General features: G+C 41.2%; 2 protein-coding genes and 2 long non-coding RNA genes across 4 annotated transcripts in view; 2 read left to right on the forward strand and 2 right to left on the reverse strand.

The window, feature by feature from the left end:
- LOC135792159 (uncharacterized) overlaps positions 1 to 20,121 on the reverse strand; it is a 28,866-nt gene that overhangs the window by 4,660 nt on the left and 4,085 nt on the right. The gene's annotated exons all lie outside the window — the stretch shown is intronic.
- Pits (Protein interacting with Ttk69 and Sin3A) lies at positions 1,523 to 7,292 on the reverse strand. The gene is made up of 3 exons (XM_065303523.1): positions 6,073 to 7,292; positions 3,264 to 3,844; positions 1,523 to 3,200 (listed from the first exon to the last, which is right to left on the reverse strand). Exons 1-3 carry the CDS (start codon positions 6,920 to 6,922, stop codon positions 3,075 to 3,077), a joined length of 1,557 nt encoding a protein of 518 aa, XP_065159595.1. The 5' UTR covers positions 6,923 to 7,292; the 3' UTR covers positions 1,523 to 3,074.
- Positions 4,155 to 7,032, forward strand: LOC135792792 (uncharacterized). The gene is made up of 2 exons (XR_010548470.1): positions 4,155 to 4,509; positions 4,731 to 7,032. It is a non-coding gene; the product is annotated as an uncharacterized lncRNA (long non-coding RNA).
- Positions 7,445 to 9,895, forward strand: LOC135792791 (uncharacterized). Its single transcript, XR_010548469.1, has 2 exons — positions 7,445 to 7,704; positions 7,963 to 9,895. It is a non-coding gene; the product is annotated as an uncharacterized lncRNA (long non-coding RNA).

A 20,121-nucleotide genomic window follows, 5' to 3' on the forward strand; every position in this document is an offset into this window, starting at 1 on the left:
AACACAAGCTTCGGAATGAGTTAAACTTGGATGATAACTGTGACTAATGCTCGTATCAATTTCATCTAGATTATCATACTGATCAGTCATTAATTCAGTTTTCTTGCAATTGTTTGACTGAGCTCTCTGAACGTTTGGGACTGGTAAAGTGCTATCAATACAAACGCAGGACATTGTATGAATGACAAACTTATCCACCATGTGTTTGTCACTATCAAAAATTTTATCAGGCTTTGCATTGTTACAAGGACTGATTGATTTTGGACAATCACTCTCTTTAATGTCTAAAGAGTAACTACGACTGTTACAGTCAGTATTAACAACTGCATTTGTTGTAATATCGAGTTTGGCAATGTAAACCTCTACTTTAGTTGGTTGAATAATGGAATTAGGATCAACATAGGTAAACTGCAAATGATTGCAGCTATCGGTAATGGACAAAAAGTCAATATTTTGCATTGCATTTTTAGCTATTTCTACAATGTCATGTGGAGGTCTCAAAGTCGCAAACTGTGGCGATACGATTTCCATTTGCCCCTTCATTTCAGGATCACCCTCAGAACAACATGCGCCATTGTTACACAATATATTGCAATCTTGACCTTTTTTCAATGAACATTTCGATGCAGACTTCTGAATTCCTGCAGTCTGTTTAGCTTTTGGCAAAACCTCATTACTTTCATTATTTGTTTTAGGTAACACGATATTATCACTCGGCGGTGCACTTTTCCAGGAAGCCTTAACATTCGGATTTCTTTTGGATGTTTTCGTGCAAGACAACTTATTTAAGCAAGGCCTTTTCACATTTTTCACAACTGATGGAACAGACTCAGATATAGGCGACAATGACGTTGGTTTTACGCATGGTCCATGCAAACCTTTCTTCTTATTTGATTCTTCCTTGTTTCCAGCAGTTAATTGTGTTTTTGACTTGCTTTTTTTAGTAACTTGTTGTCTTTTCACCGGGGTATATTTTATCGACTTGTTATTTTTACAACAAACGGAAGTAGGATTAGGAGAAGTCTGCTTTGTTTTCATCACAGGAATTTCTTTAAGTTTCATTTTAGTTGATACCTTACAATCCTTTACTCGTTTTGGTAATTCACGAATTGTTTTGGTTTCTGCAGCTTTTCCACGACATTCTTTTGCAGGAACACTTTTAATATTATTTGCAGCATTAATAGATTCAGTATTGACATTACAAACAAATAAATCATTGGTTAAATCGATTTCGGTACGTTCAGAAATTGTTCTGAGGTATTCTTCGCTTGGTGTGCGTACGACAGGAGTATACTTAGTCCCTGGAACAGCTACCAACAACTTCTTAAAATACTCATTAGTTGGTCTTCTTGAGATGTGAAAATGTTTATTTTTAAGCCCACGAGGCACTTCTTGATAGTTATTTAACGGTAAAACTTCATTTTCAGCAAGAGAATTTAATCTGCAACAAAAAACACAAATCTATATCAAAGCAACCAGTAACAAATTGTGGATGTGAGCTATCTGCAATAAACATAGTCAGTTTTTCATCTACTTTTTATATTATTGATACATACAAGGTCTGTACACAAAAAAGTTTTCTGTCTTTCGCCACACGATCGTTAACAAATTTTTTTTATCTAAAATCATTACGTTTCGTTTGTTTTCTTTTTTATTATTTTGTACAAATTGTTTTAATCATCACATATGTATAACATCGTGTTGGTTGTTTGACAAATATCAAGAGACTGTACCGTCGGTTACGAAGCATAGACAATGTTTAAATATGCAGCATGTATCTAAACAATTTTACACACTAGAGTTTTATATACCATTTATTAGTAGACCTTGATATATATATGACACTGCCTCCGCCATTATCATATGTCGCCATTTGGGGAATAGGTTCGGGGTGGATAAACATCATACAATTAAGAATAGTTTGTTTTAATTTTCACTTTTACTCAATGAAAGTTATTACTTCGTTTTTTTTTTGTTCACTTATAATTTACCAGCGAGTTTTGGAGTTCCTATGATGAAGTCTGCAAACTTCATGTGATTTTTTTCTTCTTGACTAGGTTTACTTTCAAAGTACACAATAATTAAATATCTTCGTTTCTCAATGTAACAAATGAATTAAAAAGCAAAAAATAATGGCGTTGAGCTAAGACTAGGTCTTTGCCATGCCGATGATTTTAAAAACACCTAAAAGAAACTTGTTGATTTCGCATTTTAATCGTAACATTACAAAAAAACAAATCAAATAAAACATTCGGCTGATGAATATACAATATTTACAGCTCAAGTGAAAAATACATCAAATGGACTCGACATAACTTCATCTTTGTAAAATAAAGTGAAATTACAACAACTCAGCGGTTCGCTTTTATCCTCCAGTTGTCTCCTTTCCTCATTCTCTCACATACGCATCGCAAACTTAATTCTTAACCATTTGACCGCTTCGATCGAATATTTACATATTTACAAATATGCCATCGTTATTAATTGTTCGTATTTAGACAAATTGCACGCGAACGTGCACAAGTTGTTTCTAATTACACATACAAATTTGCGCGCAATACAAATATTACACCTGCAAACGCAGATGTCGAATGTGAAGCCAGATTGCATTACTGTATATATAGATATATATATACACATATATATATATTTCTGCCTTCTTTTCGTTAATATATAAAAAAAAAACAGGACGCTACAATGTGGGAAGTGATTATAGTGTGAGAATGCAAAGAATCCACTCGTTGCCCCAACAATGTCGTTTATGTACATTATTGATTTCGGCGATAGTTAGCCTTGTTATGTTTTTCTTTTAATTCGGTAAAATCTGTTTGTACAATCGGCACATTTCATGCCGTCAATTAAATAATATTTCCATTTTCGACACAGCCTCATCATCGCGTTCCCGATCCAGCATCACAACGCCATCGTCGTGTATCACTAACATTCGCCAACTTTCCAATGATTTGCACGCTCCTCCCCCAATTCGCAGAAAGAGGAGGTGCGTGTATGCGCGCGAGCGCTCACGATGCCGCGAGCAAACTGCGAATCCAATTCAACGCGCCAACGCCGAGCGGTTAAGTCTCGCGTTCCTTTTTGACCTTAAAGTCCTCGCCGAGGATCGTCTGGATCTCGTTCTGCATGAACGCCCACGGCACGTTCGAGTTAGCGAGCGGGCATTTCTCGCCGCTGGGGCAGTACACCTGCAACACAATTGCCTTAGTACCTTCCGCTGGCTTGGTGGCGTGGCTGGCGGATGGTCTTACCTCCTGGCCTGCGCCCTGATGCTTGATGCTGTTGCGGCTGCACGGAAAACAGAACTTGTGCTGCTGCACCGAGGGACACTGCACAAAGTGCGTATCCTCGAGGCGTTCCTGACAAATGGTACAGCGTAGTGTGTTGGCGGCAGCCGCCGGGGGCGTAGCAGTCTCGGTACCGTTCGAGGGAAGAGCTTCGGGAGCCGCACCCAGTGTACCAGTAGCACCCGCCTCCGAAGAGGTAACAGTTGTAGAAGAGACGTGCCGCGAGCCGGAGGAACGCCGGCTGCTGGACGAACCCGCCGAAGAGTTGGGCGAGTGCTGGGAGCCACGCGAAGCGGAGCGTGGCGCAACGGCGCTGCTAGGCGGGCTGCCGCCGGCGGAGCGCGGACTGCCAGAGGGCAGGTTGTCTGCAACAGATATGAGAGCCGCCATTGGACTTTGGCCTGATGCCGAAGAGGCTTGTTGTGGTTGGGTGGCACCTGAGGTCGCGTTGGCCTCCGGCGGTGAACTCGTCCTGCTGTTTAACGGAGACCCGGTGTTTGTACCGTTCGCAGTCGCATTCGCCACCGAAACGACGGCGGTGTATCCTAAAAATGCCATTACAACACATTAAAACCAACAATCGTTCAATCTCCACCCAGTCAGAGAGTCAATCAGAGTGTCGGAGAGCGTATCGGGCGCGAGTGCGCGCACCACGTTCGTCATACATTCGCGCGACCTCGATATGCAATTCGGTGACGTAGCAGGAACGCGCGCGTCGTGCACGCAGTGTGTATAATTTTAGCCAGCGCCTGCTGGCGGCCGTCGGCGCAACGCGCGTGGAATGTGACCACGACGAGTTTTTCGCTCTGTACGGCGCGCCGCGCACTCGGCGTGTATTTTTAACGGCAACGGAAATATTACGGCCGTCTCCTAGTCATGCGGCGTTGCCTGATGGCTCGACAAGCCACTCCCAGAGCCGCGTAATTATAAACTTTTATTACGCGCGCGCCCGCACGCAAAGAAATCGAAATCGGCGTGCGCAAGAAGAGCGTGTGCGCGCGCGCGCACGCGGTTCTACTAGGCTGTTGCATAACGCGACGTGTACAACCCATTCATTCCAAGAACGAAATCGAATATGCACCCACGACCTACGCCAACTAATGCACTGCATTGTGCATGCGCACGCATTCCAAGAAAACAAAATGCACACAACGCATAAGTCATTACTGACTGAGCATTGTTTAATTTAAAATGTGTGCACACCGAGCAGGTGTGTATATATAAATTACGGCGTGCGTGTTCGCGGATAATCAAACGATGAGCAATGATTGGACGCATCGTATACGGGCACGGCTGGTTTCCTTAATGATCCTGCCCGTTTGACCTAAAGAAATAAAAAAACAGGTGCAAAATACCGTTGATGTTCGCACACATGCGCGCGCGCGCGAGCGTCTTCCAAGTCGTGTTATTATCTATTTCCTTCCGTTCCAGCTGGTTGTCATGAAATTAACAACAAAAGCCTCGCGGATAAAATCAACCAGCTGCCAGTCAACTCAAGTGTATGCTTCTACAAGAAAAGTTAAAACTCAACACACGCACCGAGGGTAATTCGATAATTTTCGGTGAAAAATTCAGTTTCCCATCGGAAAAAAATCCAACCCGTTCCCAGACTGTGAGACTGCAAGCGTCAACACCACACACAAAACACAATGGGAGTGTGCTTGCATTGTTTACACTCTGAGAAATGTGAATCAATGCGATTGTTGGCGCGACGAGAACGCATCCCAGGATGTAAGTGTAGTTGTTGATGGTGGATGGCAAAAGCGCAAACGTGCAAGGCAACAGGGCAGTGATCCTAGACCGTGAGAAAGTTCTTGTAGGATCAAGGCCATCATGTGCAGACGACGACGAGCGCAAGCGCAAGGCGCGCGCGCGACTGGTTTGACTACCACCGATGATTTCTTTTGTTTGTGCCAACCGAACACAACCAGCCGGCCGCCAGGCCAGCAAAGAGTAAAAACTATCGAGTAAGAGAATTAAAAACCCTTTTATTTTTAAATGTCGAAACAAAAACGAGATATTCTTTCTCTCTGCGAGCCGGCGACACCACCTGTGCGCTGCGGCTGTACCCGACTAACGGTACCTTCCGAAAGGGGGCCAGCGGGACCAGGTAGACGCTTTTCGAAAAGCGACTCGCTCGTTTTCGAAACCGGCACGAATATAATTCTCTTGTGAAAGCTGTGCTGCTGCGCGCCACACTCGGGTCGATCGGGCATCACACGGCTGGTGTTGTGTGTGACGTAGCCGACGTAGGAACCGAAACCGGTTGAAACGTGGGCTCAGCAGAGCACACGCAACGCGCGAGTGACGATGACAGACGACGGCGCGCATACACACACACACGCCGAAACCAGCCGACCGTGCAAAAATAAAACATTACGAAACCAAACCACCACCACCAACATCACGTAGTCCTCCTCCAAACAACCAAAACAGAAGTTTTACTTTTTCTGCGCTCGCACACACTAATGAGCAATGGTGAATAATTATTATTCATAGTTATAAATAATTTGCCGTTGCGCGTCGTCATCTGCTCAACGGCAGAATGAATCCGTTAATTCGCCGCACACACAACTGGTTTTATTTTCTGTACAGTTGCGGCCGCGCGCGCTCTCAACGCGACTAGTGTAAACGATAACGCATACGAAAATAAACATTACGTCACAGATTCGGCGCCCGCCCATTGAACCGGATGCATAACCAACTAAGCGCAAACACTCTTCCGACTCTCTTTTAAAACTCTGACCAATCTCCGAATAGTTTCTTATCTCACCATTGGGTTTAAACGAGGCGGCCGCATCAAACAAACCCGTTCGTAGTTTCTCCTGCTTGAAGTTGCGTTCGGCTGTGACGCTGAACGTCTGCGCCAGGGAGACTGCTGGTAGTGACTCTCCACGAGTTAAGGGTGGTCGTACAGTGACGGCAGCGCTGTGTTCCTCAACGGACATCATGCGTTTCGAGCCGCCGTTCACCTCGCCGTTTGTATGACCATGATGCCCATGGTGTTCGTCTTCCTCAGTTGTGGACAAGCCACGCTTTAATCCCTGAAGGTTAGCTGGTCTTCCACTACTCGCCGAATGATGATGAGCTTGCATTGGATGATGTGCGCCAGCCGGCAGATGACTGGGTATCCGCACTGTTGTCCTAGCCACCATCGCTTCGTGATCCTCTCGTGTGGCTTCCTGCAGACCAGGCCGTGACATTGAGCTACCTCGAAGCGGTGCTGTTTGATACTCGGTCAACATGCCGGGTCTGGTATGCTGCATGGTGTAGGTTCCAGTGTGATGCGCCCCCGCAGCTGCTGCAGCCGCGGCCGCTGTCTGTTGTTGCTGGCGACTTGATGTCGCTACATCCCCGTTCTGATGCTCATGTCCACTGCTGGAGGTTCTGTGACTCTTGGAGCTGTGTGCGGAGCGTTGCTCCTGAAAACCGTGGGCGCGTTTCATCTGCCTTGCTGTTTCCAGCACGATCTCAATACGATCGGCGCCCTCGTAATTCACACAACCGCGGCACACCGCCTCCGAGAAATCGTGCACCATCGCCCACGGCATGCGGGGCAGGTCGCACAGATAGCACTGCTGCCGCTTAGCCTGCTGCATTTGCATCACCGACATTTTCACCATCAGTTTTCACGCTAGAAGATACCAAACACACAACGCGCACGCACTACTGGGGCACAATATCTAATAATCCAAATGTAATGTAATAATCCAATAAATCGAACTAAAAAGCCCTTATGTGTCGTAGGAACGGCTGTGGTACACTGCACTCACATAATTTAGCTCATCCGTTTAGGATGTTCATCACGATGCACTAGTCGGCACTCGGCGCAGCGGCTCCACTGCACTAAATACGAGCATGAGCGCGGGACGTGCGATCAACGCAGGCGTGTGCTACTGACTGAAAACACTGGCGCGCTCACAGGCTCAAACAAAACAGGCAACTGCGCACACCGCACGCCGAAACCGTAGAAACGGTTCGTCGGCAACAAATATCGCAGCGGCAGCAGCCGCGGCTCCAACCGACCGAGTCAGACGTCAGCGAGGATGAAGGTGGGAGAGAGACAAGCGCAGTGCTGGCGGCGCAACGCGCACTACGGCGACTACGGACGTGCCGCCACAATAATCATTATCGCCGGTCGTGACGTCATGATGTACCGCAGACCAATGGCAACATGAGCGACGTCACGCATCGTGCCAACGCGCGCGCGCGCTCACTCGGTCGTCCGCTGCATGCCGAAACGTAATCGTGTAAGCAATAAGCAAACGAAACGAAACGAAAACGCGCGCAGCGCGTCGTCGTCGTGTCGAGAGTTGTTCCCAGCACCAGCCAGCAGAGCCAGCCAGCCAACTATCGACAGCGTGGGGTCTGTTGACACGTTGCGCGTTGCCGCAATTCGGCGCAGGTAGCCAGCGAGCGCATAATTGTCACCGTTAATTGTGACCTCGATCTTTACTTTACTCGGCATGCATCACAACATGGCGGACAGAAGATGCACCGAAATTTTAACACCTCATCTCACCAGGTCATACCGTTACAACACACCACGCACAACAATCAAGTCCTTCAAACGACCTTATACATGACAATTGTCAAAACCAACAACCGGAGAGTTATATCACAGTTCTTAACACATTATAATTTGCCATCTCATCATTTTCAGTTTTACATCTGTCAAAATTCTGCAAATGAAGTTCAAGAACATTCGAGATGACGCATATCCCATGTCCGGCATGACCAACATAGTAAATTCCGTATAAACACAGCCGCAGCAGTTACACGGGCAGTTTTTGTGTTTGGGTGCGGGTGGGAGGAGTGCTTTCACCGCCGCCGCCGCCGTTACCGCCGCCCGGGACACGACGTAAGCTCCGCACTCGCCGCTTCCTCGGATCAATACCAGCGGTTGAGCATCATGCAATGTGACGCAACAAGCCCACCACCGCCGCCGCCGCCGCCACCATGCACACGAAAGTGGAGCGTTCGCCGATAACAGCGTGTAAAAATACACGCATCATGTTTGAAAAAGCACGGAATGCCCCATTTATTGCATGCCACCGTAGATTTTTGCCCCAAACCGAGTCAACTCGTTCATTTATTCAACAACAGTGATAAGGTATCACAGCGCACACGTAAAAGTATATAGATATTAGTTTACATATTGGACTTGGAATTAGAATTGGAGTAGTTATCAGCCGTCGAAGTCGTGGCTGGCAGTGATAACAACTTATCAGTTGTACCAATATATGCATCGGTTGACATTTTTAGACCACTGCAAAACCCACAACATAAGTTGATATGAAAAAAGCAGCCGGCTGCTTGTAACTAAAATAATCTCTCATTTAGGTTGATTGTATTGTCTCAGAGACACGTGATTCATTCGTGCCACCACTCACGTCACATCACGAGCGCTTCACGGACATGTTTTAACAATTGACGTAACAACTCTGCTCTGCTCTCTGCAGTCAAGGGTGATAGGCTTCTCTCAGTTAGTAAACATTTCCATACAACTCGGCAACAGAATGTGTACCGTCTTATCACTACGGTCCGGTTTCGTCAAAATTTATAATATTCATGTCACAGTATCCGAGTTTTGATTTCGTTCTGACCCCGAATGTGTGTTAAGTAAACAGACGCGCACACGCATCCGAATATAGAGAAAAAAGCGCTCTGGATGTGATGACCGATGCATTCACTGGCGACGTAAACAAGCAATACTAATCGCTGGCAGACGAAAAAACGAACCGTTTTTAGCAGAGGAATGAAAGTCGGTTACCAGTGGTGGTTAACAAACAACAGTTTGGCCATGTGGGTGCCCACATCATGCGCACTCATCTCAAAGTCCAGCATCCGCAGGCGAACGAGTAAAAATAAAAACGATATCAAATTGAAGTCATGCAGTCAGTGCATTCGCAGACGCGTCGGGTCGATACGAGATCAAGCATCAGCGCGCCGCGCGACGCTCGCCGGCGAGGGTGCAGTGAACGCGCAGTTATCGATCGCCGGGGTCGGGCCGGATAGTCACAGAGTGGGAAGAGAGGTCGGACCCTCCTAGCCATGAGCAACCAGCATTACACCGCATGCACAAACTGCATCTAGTACATAAATAATCTGTTAGAACAAAGCAGTGAAACACTCACACAGATGACAGTCATGTTGCTGAAACATTCAACAAACTAACTTCAGGGGCTACAATACACGAAACAAATAGTAAATTCATAATTAGAGTTCATTAAGGCATTAAATAACAATATTTTGGATGTTTAAACTCAATAAGTCATAGTTTCATTCACTGCGCATGTCAGAACAAAATGGCTGCGTTTCAAGTGTCAAATTGACAGTTTTTCATAGTTTTTCAAGTATTAAACTCGAAAAAAAATTGCGACATGTTCAACAAACTCAAGATTTGCCAGTTGCAACATTGATGTTCAATAATTGCGTCATTGCTAAGTGATAACAGGTGTAAATATGATAAGAGACAGTTCTACCATTATTATCTGCATCTGCTGTATATTTACACTAAACTAACCTAACTTTTTTACAAGTTAAAAAAAGTTAATGAAGAGTTTGCGGTTTCTGATGTTTCCATCTGCACAAAAGCTTTCTCTTTGAGCCACGGTGCCTTCAAAAACAGGCGAAACGTTAACGTAATCAAAGACGCATGCCGACGCAAGCTCCAAGCTCTCTTCTAACGCGTTGTAGTGGTAGTGGTACCTACTAGTAGGACGCATCATGGCGAGCGGCACTATTCCGCGACCTTAGTCAAAGAGCGGCACATTAACCCGCTCGACTACGGCCGAACAAAGCTCGCCTACGAAACGCACACAAACGCATTCTTCTTTTTCAGTCAGCAACACAGCAACTCTTCCGCAAGAACAATGAAACGCTTACAGAACACCAAAGCATACAGTTTTGAATGCGTAAGCAGTAAACAAAGCGCGCCAAGAGAGTTGAGAATAAATTCAACGCGTTCAACGACGCATGAAGCAATAATAATTCTGATATCATTTTACAATTCTCGTCCCGCTGTCCCTGTGGAACGTCATGGAATATTTTCTCAATGACTTTCTGGATGTTTTTACAATCGAAAATGACTACCGCACATTAGATGTGATTACTCGGTTAGTTATGCACGAGTTAAGCGTTTAGGCACTTAGTTCTTAGCGAGTGCATCAAATCGAAATCTAGAAACATCACGAAAACTCATAAATAAGTCACAGTCATAACTACCACGTAGTAATAGTAAAATTACAATTTACTGTTTTGTAATTTACTAAAAGTGTTAAGAAACAGTATTTAGGATATGTTATTAAGTCTAGCGGATAAATAATACGAATTTAATTTTATTGGTGAACCCAGACGCGCGCGGTCAATTGATCCAAATTGATTACAGTCTCGGTCGAGTGACTAAAATGCACCGCATGCGCCAGAAAACACTATCAAATATTGACACAGTCATTATTTTGACATGTTTTAAATACACACGCTGACAAAAACAGGAAAAATAGTTAGCATACTAACGATAATCTAAAAAGTCGACACGTGAACAAGACCTACGTTTTTTAACAAATAATTGATGTTTTTCACATTGAATATGAAATTAATTTAGTTATAGCCCTCTGGTGGTTGATTTTAAACTAAAAGACAAGTACTACTTTAATGCAACCTAAAATTTCTAGAAATAGAAAACTTTATTATTTTCTAAGTTGAATACGTAATCCATGGTTTATAAAATGTATTTATTAAAATAATTTTGTGATTTTCTTGGATTTTAAAACTGAGTTTTTTGATGATGCCCACAGGGCGAAACATGTAAAACTCGCATACAAAATTGTAAAATCCAAGAAAATCACAAAATTATTTTAATAAATACATTTTATAAATAGAAAACTCTTAGATTTTTTGTCTCAACGCTTTTACCACCGCATGGAGTCGTGTTAAACAGTTAATGTAAGGTAAATAAACAAGAGAGAATTCAGTTGGATCAGATTCTAGCACGTGTAAATATACATGGTACCAAGTCGAGTGGACCAGGAATAGATCGGGCCAACACGCTCAACGTGGCAACGACCACGCCGATATTTCAGCTTCTACTCAAACGATCGTGAGTTGTTCAAAACGGAAACCGGCTCGAACACAGGAAGTTAACACTATAAACTTGTGCTCTAAAACGCATTTTCCAATTTTAAGAAACACTTATGTGCAGCTTTTGCAAGCATTTCACTTGATGCCAAAACAAACGTTAATATTTTCAGTTTAAACCGATAATATTAGGAAGTAAGCGTTCAACTCGTGTGAAGTTGAATAAACATTTTTAATTAAACAGTTTTCAATCATCATAAAAACGTTGTGTTTGGTTGAGTGTGAACTGAATAAGCGAGGCATTATATTCAGTCGACGCAAACGAATACAAGTTATTCGTATCGATAATAATAATCGGCCACGTACGCCCCTTATCACTTATCACCAACATTCCATGGTTACGCGGCTAATAATAATGCATTGTAACATTATACCGCATTGTTATCCCGAGTATTATTCATACGCCGGCGTTATTCATGATTGTATAAAGTCAAATGTTTCTAAACTGACAAACGTGGCGAGTTTTATAAGTTTACTAACAAATCCAACTCATAAACTTCGAAAGAATGACTAGAAAATTAACATTTTGCCCATTCACACACTTAGCGACAAGAAAAATGATTTAACCGTTAAAACAGCGAAATCAAAAGTGAATGATATAATTGATTTGATAAAAGTAATTACTGGCGTAATATAAGCACCAAAATAAAGTGTCGATAAACAATCGCTATCGAGCGAGTCGAAAAAACAACGACTAAAGTGACAATGCGACAAGATTACGTGCCTCGCAGCGAAAACGTCACCAGCGTAACGTCCTCGACTCGTCGATGCCGCACGAAATTATAGATTCTCGCAATAATTCGCAATTGTCGTCCCCGCAATGCCATGCATAAACAAACGTACCAAACATTGCGTGTGTATTATGCGAGAAGGTCGTTTATAGATATTCTATTATTAGCTTATTGCAAAAAAAAATCATGAATCAACATGACGTCATTTTACAGCAACGCCATCTGTTAAAAATTAAATTTTATTCGTAAAAATCCATAGAAGTTACATTGTCGCATGATGAAATTATTGGATTTTTGATCTTTCCAGTCGAGTCGATAACAATTATCGATAGGGTTCTGTGATAAATTTAATTTTAGTGCGTTTATCGAGCCGATAAAAACATCTACGATAAACAATATGCAAATTGATATCTCCATAGTCGGGCGCACAAGTCAATTGTTTTATTTTGCCACGATACGCGATTGTTTCAGATATAATTTATTGCGTGCGGCTTTTGATTGCGCGATCCAAGGACGTCTTCCAGCGTAAACAATAAATACACACATGTAGACGTAATATTAATTTTAATTTTTATAAATATTTCAATGTGGAGCACAATTTAAAGTGTTTTTAAGTTTCACGCGGTAATTGAGCTGAAAACGACATGCGGAATTAATTCAAAAGTGATATGAATCACAGCTCGCCATGCGTGTATTATGCAAATATTCGTAGCATAAAGATTCGTTGATATTCCAAGAAAAACAAAAAGAATACTTTGACGGGATTCACGCGAGCGTAAAATTTCCGCGTGTGTGCATCAACAGTCAGTCACCTGGAAACAATGACACGTTGAAAATTCGCCACTGATTAAAACTGAAATAATAAATTGGTATATGTTTCGCTCGGACGTGGGTGTAACTACTACGTGCAGCACGCGGCGCACGGCGAACACGCCAACATCGATCTGTGTACGACGTGACGTCACGTTTTGGTCCAGCGCCAAGAGAACGCGACGCCGCCGCCGCCGCCACAGCCGCCGCCGATCGTTGCAACTGCGAGCGGGGAACCTTCACCGCGCACGACGCACGCCCGCCAGAAAATAATCCATACAGCTGCAGGATTGTCTGCAGACTTGCGCTACCGAAAATATATTCGAAATCGGCGAAAATTTCTAAATTATTAAAAGCGTTTCATTCAGCCCTGACAGTATGAAAGGCGAGGTACATACTCGAGCAGAACCGCGTGTGCACTTGGTGCCAAAAAATGCATAAAGTATGCGCAATTCGCAGGATGGATGGGCGGCGGACGCGGCTTATAAATAACGCCGCCGTCACACCGTTTCGAAACGTGCATTTGAAACAAAACAAGAACACACACGCGACCATTAACTTCAATTGCACCAAATGCACGCATTTACAAATGAAACCCAGAGATGGCGCTAGTATCATAACCTATTTCATTGATTTTCACATCAAAAACCAAAAACTAAAAACTATTAGTTTAAATTTATGAAACAAAATTAATTTTAATTTTTCTAAATTATTATTAATCATTAATCCAACACTGTAAGTTTCCTGCTCTAGCAGTAATATGATTTTGTTTATATTAGATCCAAGCAAAACTTTACATGTTACGACGCAGAATGTGCGACAGTTTGTGATACGAAATACCGTGGGGGTTGGCCTGAGTGGCGCGAGTAATGTAAAATTAAAAACGCGCGCCTGGCAGCCATCAGAGTTTACATTCGCGCGTTGCCTGTTTACGTTCGGCGCGCTAAATTTAGATATTTGTGTATTATTATTATGAGTAAACCGGGCAGTCGGGACTAGCAGGAGGAGAGGAAAGTCATGCACCAAGCATATTCCCTCATTTTAGACCTATTGCGCTTAGAGTCACGCAAAATGTAGAAAAATAAATACTGCCAACAAATTAATAATAGAGAACAAGCGGGGTATTACCTATTACGTAGCAAATTTTATACGCATTAAATTTTTATCTTTTTGTTTTAAAATTTTGAGAAATCTGTTTATAACTTATCTTTTTTTTTCTTAACTACGATTACTAAGTTTGTTGATACTTGAAAACGTTCAAAAGTATTATTTTACAGCCGCGACAATCAAAAGCTGATATAGCAGTTTGCAAAATTTTTAAGAAACTGCTTTATGCGATGTGTTACCGCAGCTTGCAGTAACAATAAAGATAAAAATTGATATTTGAGAGTTGAAACAAAAATAACATTTGAATGCTAGGCATTATTCCCTCAACAATCTTCAAAATATGCAGAACAGCAAAACTGCAGGTGCAGCACGATTCAAAATTAAGCCCTCAAATATATAAATACATTCAATATGCCTTTTATGCAAAACATAAAAATTATCGAAGAAAAACAACGTTAAACACATCAAATTTCGTAAGCAGCTGAACACTATCGTTTATCTCGTGTATGATTGATGCGATGTAAATTGCGTGCCCGGGTGCATAATAATTCCGCGCGCCGGAACAAAGTGCATCCAGTGTGCAGCGAGTGCAATTTCGCAAACAAAGAACCAGCGCGCACAACTCAAGACGCTGCGCGCTGTGTTTTGGCCCGCTGAATTCGAAAACGATCATTAATTCACACAGCCCAGGCTGTCTGCGCGTCCGCCAGTCAACTACGGTATCTACAAGGCGTAAATAAGGAACAGAAAAAAAAAACAGGCGAAAAAATAAACTGCAGCACCGGATATACCGAAATAAATATGCAGCGCGAACAAAGAACAAGATGCCTCAAGCTGGCGCTGGCACACTCACATATATTCAAGTCGAACACACGTTTGCACCTGTTTTAATTTAATAATATGCATTAATAATATACTTTCGAAACAGCGCCATCTGTATAGAAAATTCACTTTTATTGTATTGTGTATGTTTCTAACGGAAGTATCTTATACGACACGTCATCAAATTTAAAAAATGCTACTAATAAAAAACGCGATAATAAATATGACTCACATGGTTTGCAGTCACAACAACTCTATGAATATACATATGCCTACATATTCGTAATTACGAGCAAACAATGGGCACTAAACCTGCTATCTGTGCGTTGATAAGTGCATTTCGGTTGTGTTAAGATGGCTTAACATGTGGAGAATGAAAATTCCTTTAAATTTCACCCTATGTATGCAAGTTTGTTTGTTTGTTTCACTTTCCCGCGAAAACTATTAAACCAATCATCATGAAATTTTGTCCAGATATTTTCGAGGGTATTACGAAGGACGTAGGGTACTTTTTATTAAAAATTTAATAATATTTTGCCTAAAAAATAAAAAAATCCAAAATACATTGACAATTATAAAATAAAAAGAATTTTGCCAATTTTGAAAAGAAAACTGAGATTTATAATAAAAAATAAACCTCATGCAATAAACAAAAACTTTTTTATTCAATTCTACGCGGTCGGAGTCGCGGATAAAAGTTAGTGTTATAATAATAACAAAAATAATGACTATCATGATGCTGATAAATAAAGTTCTTCAACTTTGAGTCACCTCACAAGCAATAAAAATACTCCAAGTAATAACATTTTGATAGACATGGTAATAACACATTAATAAATAAACAAACAAACGTTTAAGTTATAAACATGAACTATTAACCATTTGCCGGCTATGTGTGCGTGTGTAAATAGGAGGAAACATGACAATATGCGTTATCATAGACAGCACGATGCGCAATTATGTTGCGGTGCATGTACATGCCAGAAATGAGTTATTTATTTATCAATGCCGCGTCTTTTATTTTTAACTCAACTATTCATGGATTTCCTGATGATTAAACGCCTAGTCGGTTGCAATAAGTAAATATCGTAGTGATAAAGTGTCTTATAAGGATACGTGAGTAAATTTCACAAAAAACTAGTTTAAGTACATCATTTATGAGGTAAAATTTACTTTTATGGTTTTATAAGGTAACAAGTTTCAAGATGATGAAGATGACTTTATTAGGAAAGGTTTTTTGTAGTTTTGCTTAAGTTTAAATCATTTTATTTCAAAAATACTCATCATGCATGTGTAAATTTGAGGTTATGTGCATTCAACACATACATTAGTGTTGAATTTCAACATTAGTCAGAACCAATATTGCCGTATACATTCCCACGAAGGTGACACCGATTGTTGAATCAGTGATAAAACCACACCACATAACTATCTAATCTTACACCGTAGCAACGCGGTGAGTGTACTTTTCATTTTTTTTATAAGGATATCTCACAGCTTATCTTGTCCCCGACCGCTGTTCGACAAATCCATCAAATTTAATGTGTTGTCATATGTAAAACAATAATACACCGATAGTAAGCGAGTGGAATTGACAAATTGTAAGGCAAATAGCCATTATGCAATGGTAATAAATGACGGGACGGTAGTTATTAGTACTTGTTAACATCGTCGTTAATTAATTATTTATAATTTGTGAGCTGCACTCGAATATATTGATTATGCACTCCTAAGTATAATTTTTTCAGATATCACACGTGGGTAGAATTTAGTTTAAATATTTCTTTATTTGACAACGTAGTATTCTTATCAATTTCCTTGTGTGCACAGTCAATATAGTTGTTGGCGACGTGAACACATGATAGCAGCAAATCAGTGCCGGATTTCCGTTTGCAGATAGTCACAAATTTTTTATAAATTTAAAAAACAAGTTTCGGCTTTGACTCATAATTACTCAAGTAAATTTCCTAAAATTATATGTTTCATAATAGAAAGCAGTTATTGCACTTATCAAAAAGTAAAAGTAAACGTTTGATAAAATAAAAATATTGATTTCATAATTCGAATCGAAATCAATAATCTTATCACATTAAAAAACACTCAAATGTACTTCCCTGAAACATAGTAATCTCATAAAAGCTACCGAAATGTCAAAAAGCAAGTTTTACCTAATCTCATCACGAAGATGATTAGAAAAATATTTCTATTAATCGTGTCCTCATTATCATTATCACTATCATCACCTCCTCGACCAGGACGTGGACCTCAGGCCATCGGCTCCAATATCAAAATCATGTGATGATGATGATGCGTACACGTGTGGATGGCAACAGCGCAGCCGCCGCTTGTCGATGCGATTGATAACGCCGTTTCAATATTACATTACACCATTTCAGCCGGCTAATCTTATCGGGTCATATTCCATCACTTCATATTCCCAGTATAACAATATAACAATAACAAATAACCCCAGCGCCGCACAGTATCAGTTGTGCAAACAATGAGCGCGTGAAAATGGTTACACATCGAAAATTTTGTTCCTGGTAAAATATATATATGAAATGTTGGAGTCATCAAAAATTTTGAGATTATTTCAATTGAAATGGCGACAGTAATAATCAATTAAAAAGGTTTTTCTGATTATAAAATGCAAATTCATATTTTTTGTATTGTGGGAAGTATAGACTATAACCTATAGTATTAGTTTGTTTTTGTTCCACGAGATGGCGCGTTACAAGCACAGAATTTATATAATTTGAAAATATTAAATTTTGCACAATTATGACTGATTTATGCATAATACTATTTTTTCCTCACGTGTTGTACAACATACACCACATGTGATCAATTTTATTATTGATTCGAAATCATTCCAACGTGTGTTTCCCGTGGCAGCCACGTGCAACTGTAATTATTGCATTCTGATGCAAGTCGCCCGTCTATTCAGTAATATGCATCGCGTGTGCGAGCTCGTCGGATGAATGTGATTCGTGAATAATATTAAAATTCCCTCGTGGGCAGCCGCGTGCAAGAGTTCAGCCAGAGGCGCAGCGCACCGTTGCCGATAACGGTGTCGGACTTTGGCGAAGCGCCCGAAAGCACTCCGCGCAGACGTGTCGGATGAAAAGCAGAAAAGAGGCTCGCGAGTGCGCATCGAGGCGCAGCGCGTTTCTCGCGTTGTTGGCTTCTTCGGTCACCCGGTCTTGGAAACCGTGCGATTCAACAAGCGTGGCGAACCGCACGGCGTTTAAAACAAATATTTTCGATTTAAAAATCAATTTCAAATATGAAAAAATAGGTTTATACTAGTATGCGTGATGACACGACATTGTGCGTGTTGATAAACACGTTTTCCAACACAGAAATCGACATTTTTGTGCTGTGTCATAATAACGACACGTCATGGTAACCTGCAACCGAAGAACATTTGTTAATTAAATACGAGACATATGTTTTAATATGAAAATATTGATTTTTTGCTTAGTTTAATTTATTACTTGATCGGAAGTTGTCTAATTACGCATCAAACGCACATTATATTCTCGTTTTACGTTATGAAATAAAAATGAGATAAGATAAGCGCATAATATGAGGTTAAGCGATATTTTATTGATCGATTGCAGCTTATATCATCTCAAATCAACCTATTTATAGGCGTCATTATCAAGTGGAAAAAAATTCCACTGGTAAAGAAAATTTTAAAGATAAAAAACAAAAAAATTATAAAAATCAGCGTCCCTGACATTAAAGAGTCAACCAATGACAAGACCACACATTGCCTCAAACCTGATTAAGCCACATGTCGATTTAGTCATATTCTGTCATATTTTTCCAATTACCATTAAAGATAATCATTAACGCCAGAATTATTATCATTTCAACGCATGTCTTTCGTTTTTTGGCAAGACTGTACCTACACTCGGCCAAGAGACACAAGAATAAGAACCAACCAATGCGTGCGTGTGTGTGTGAGTAGATATATAACTGGCTGGCATTAGTCATGGGACGGCGACGACGACGGCGAACGGCGGCGGGGAGACGCGATTGCGAAAAATAACGTGTAGTAAGTACACCATCAAGTGCAAGTTCCTGCGTCCTGAGTTCAAGGTCTGATGACGTACGAATCGTGTAGTCCTATAGCGCAAGAAGAGAACCACAGTCAACCAGTGTAACAAGTCGACGGCTAAACTGCTCAAGTACGCACGAAACACAATACAAACTACAAACAAGCTAATGAACCATACAAATACACACCAGGTGAAGGGGGTTCACTTTATGAAAGCTTAGAAAATAGAAAACTTGTTGCATTAACATGAAATCTATAGTTACGAAAATTTGATTGATTGAAATTCACTAAGAAATTCGTGAGAAATAAGAAATTTTCAAGAAAATGAAAAAATTCAAAATCAAACCACGTTCGCACCTCGGACGTGACACAACGTGAGACACTCGCTCTGTGAGATGATGATGGTCACCAAAGTTGTGCGCAAAATTCCAAAAACATTTCCACGTAACGATGAAGTTCTAATTGTGGTTTAATATTACATTTCGATTATATAAACACCCCATACGTGGAAAATTCGAAAAAATCGGGAAATAAATTTTTATAAAATCAGCGTAGGTATTGTTACGTTAAGTTAAATAATGCGTAGGTATTTATAGACATATTCGCATTTATACCTATTCCTGGATTCACTGGTTCACTTATATCTTGCATATTATATCCTCCGCGTAATGATTTTTAAATGAAGACCGTCCAGCGTCAAGAGACAGAAACAGAAGATGGGTCTGTGCCTTCCACCTCTAAAGTTTTATCGATTTGCCAAACTCCACAGCCAGCCTGGTAAAAAAGGTGGCGGCGACCCAACTCCCCCTTTTCTAACACGCCACCCTTCTCTCCACTCGCTGCGCAGTCGGCAGGACCTATTCCAGCTTCATCTCGTTCGACCGAGGACGAGCATAGGGTACAAGACGGTGCAATATCGATTTCAGTTTTGTTTAGGTATAGGTAATTTAATACAAATCAATATCTTATCTCGCGGATAGTAAATAATATGTCAAACCTTAAAATTACACAAATATTTACCGATTGCATGTCACAGTAGTGTTTCGTAACAAGCGGATAACAAAATGTGTTTTCAATCAATATCTTTATTATCTCATCACGATGAAAATTTACCGTGACTGTTATGATGACTGCGCAGTTAGGAGGT

The sequence above is a fragment of the Atheta coriaria genome, unplaced genomic scaffold (genome assembly GCF_025399875.1).
Source record: "Atheta coriaria isolate IRGN ID8LTWV9N9 unplaced genomic scaffold, Caltech_Dcor_3.1 hic_scaffold_5_pilon, whole genome shotgun sequence".
Taxonomy (NCBI): Eukaryota; Metazoa; Arthropoda; class Insecta; order Coleoptera; family Staphylinidae; genus Dalotia; species Dalotia coriaria.

Coding starts and splice junctions, on each gene's coding strand:
- Pits (XM_065303523.1), bottom strand. CDS start 6,922: ATGGTGAAAATGTCGGTGATGCAAATGCAGCAGGCTAAGCGGCAGCAG. Junction 3,845..6,072: donor CGCCTCGTTTAAACCCAATG/GTGAGATAAGAA, acceptor TGGCATTTTTAG/GATACACCGCCGTCGTTTCG. Junction 3,201..3,263: donor ATCAGGGCGCAGGCCAGGAG/GTAAGACCATCC, acceptor ATTGTGTTGCAG/GTGTACTGCCCCAGCGGCGA.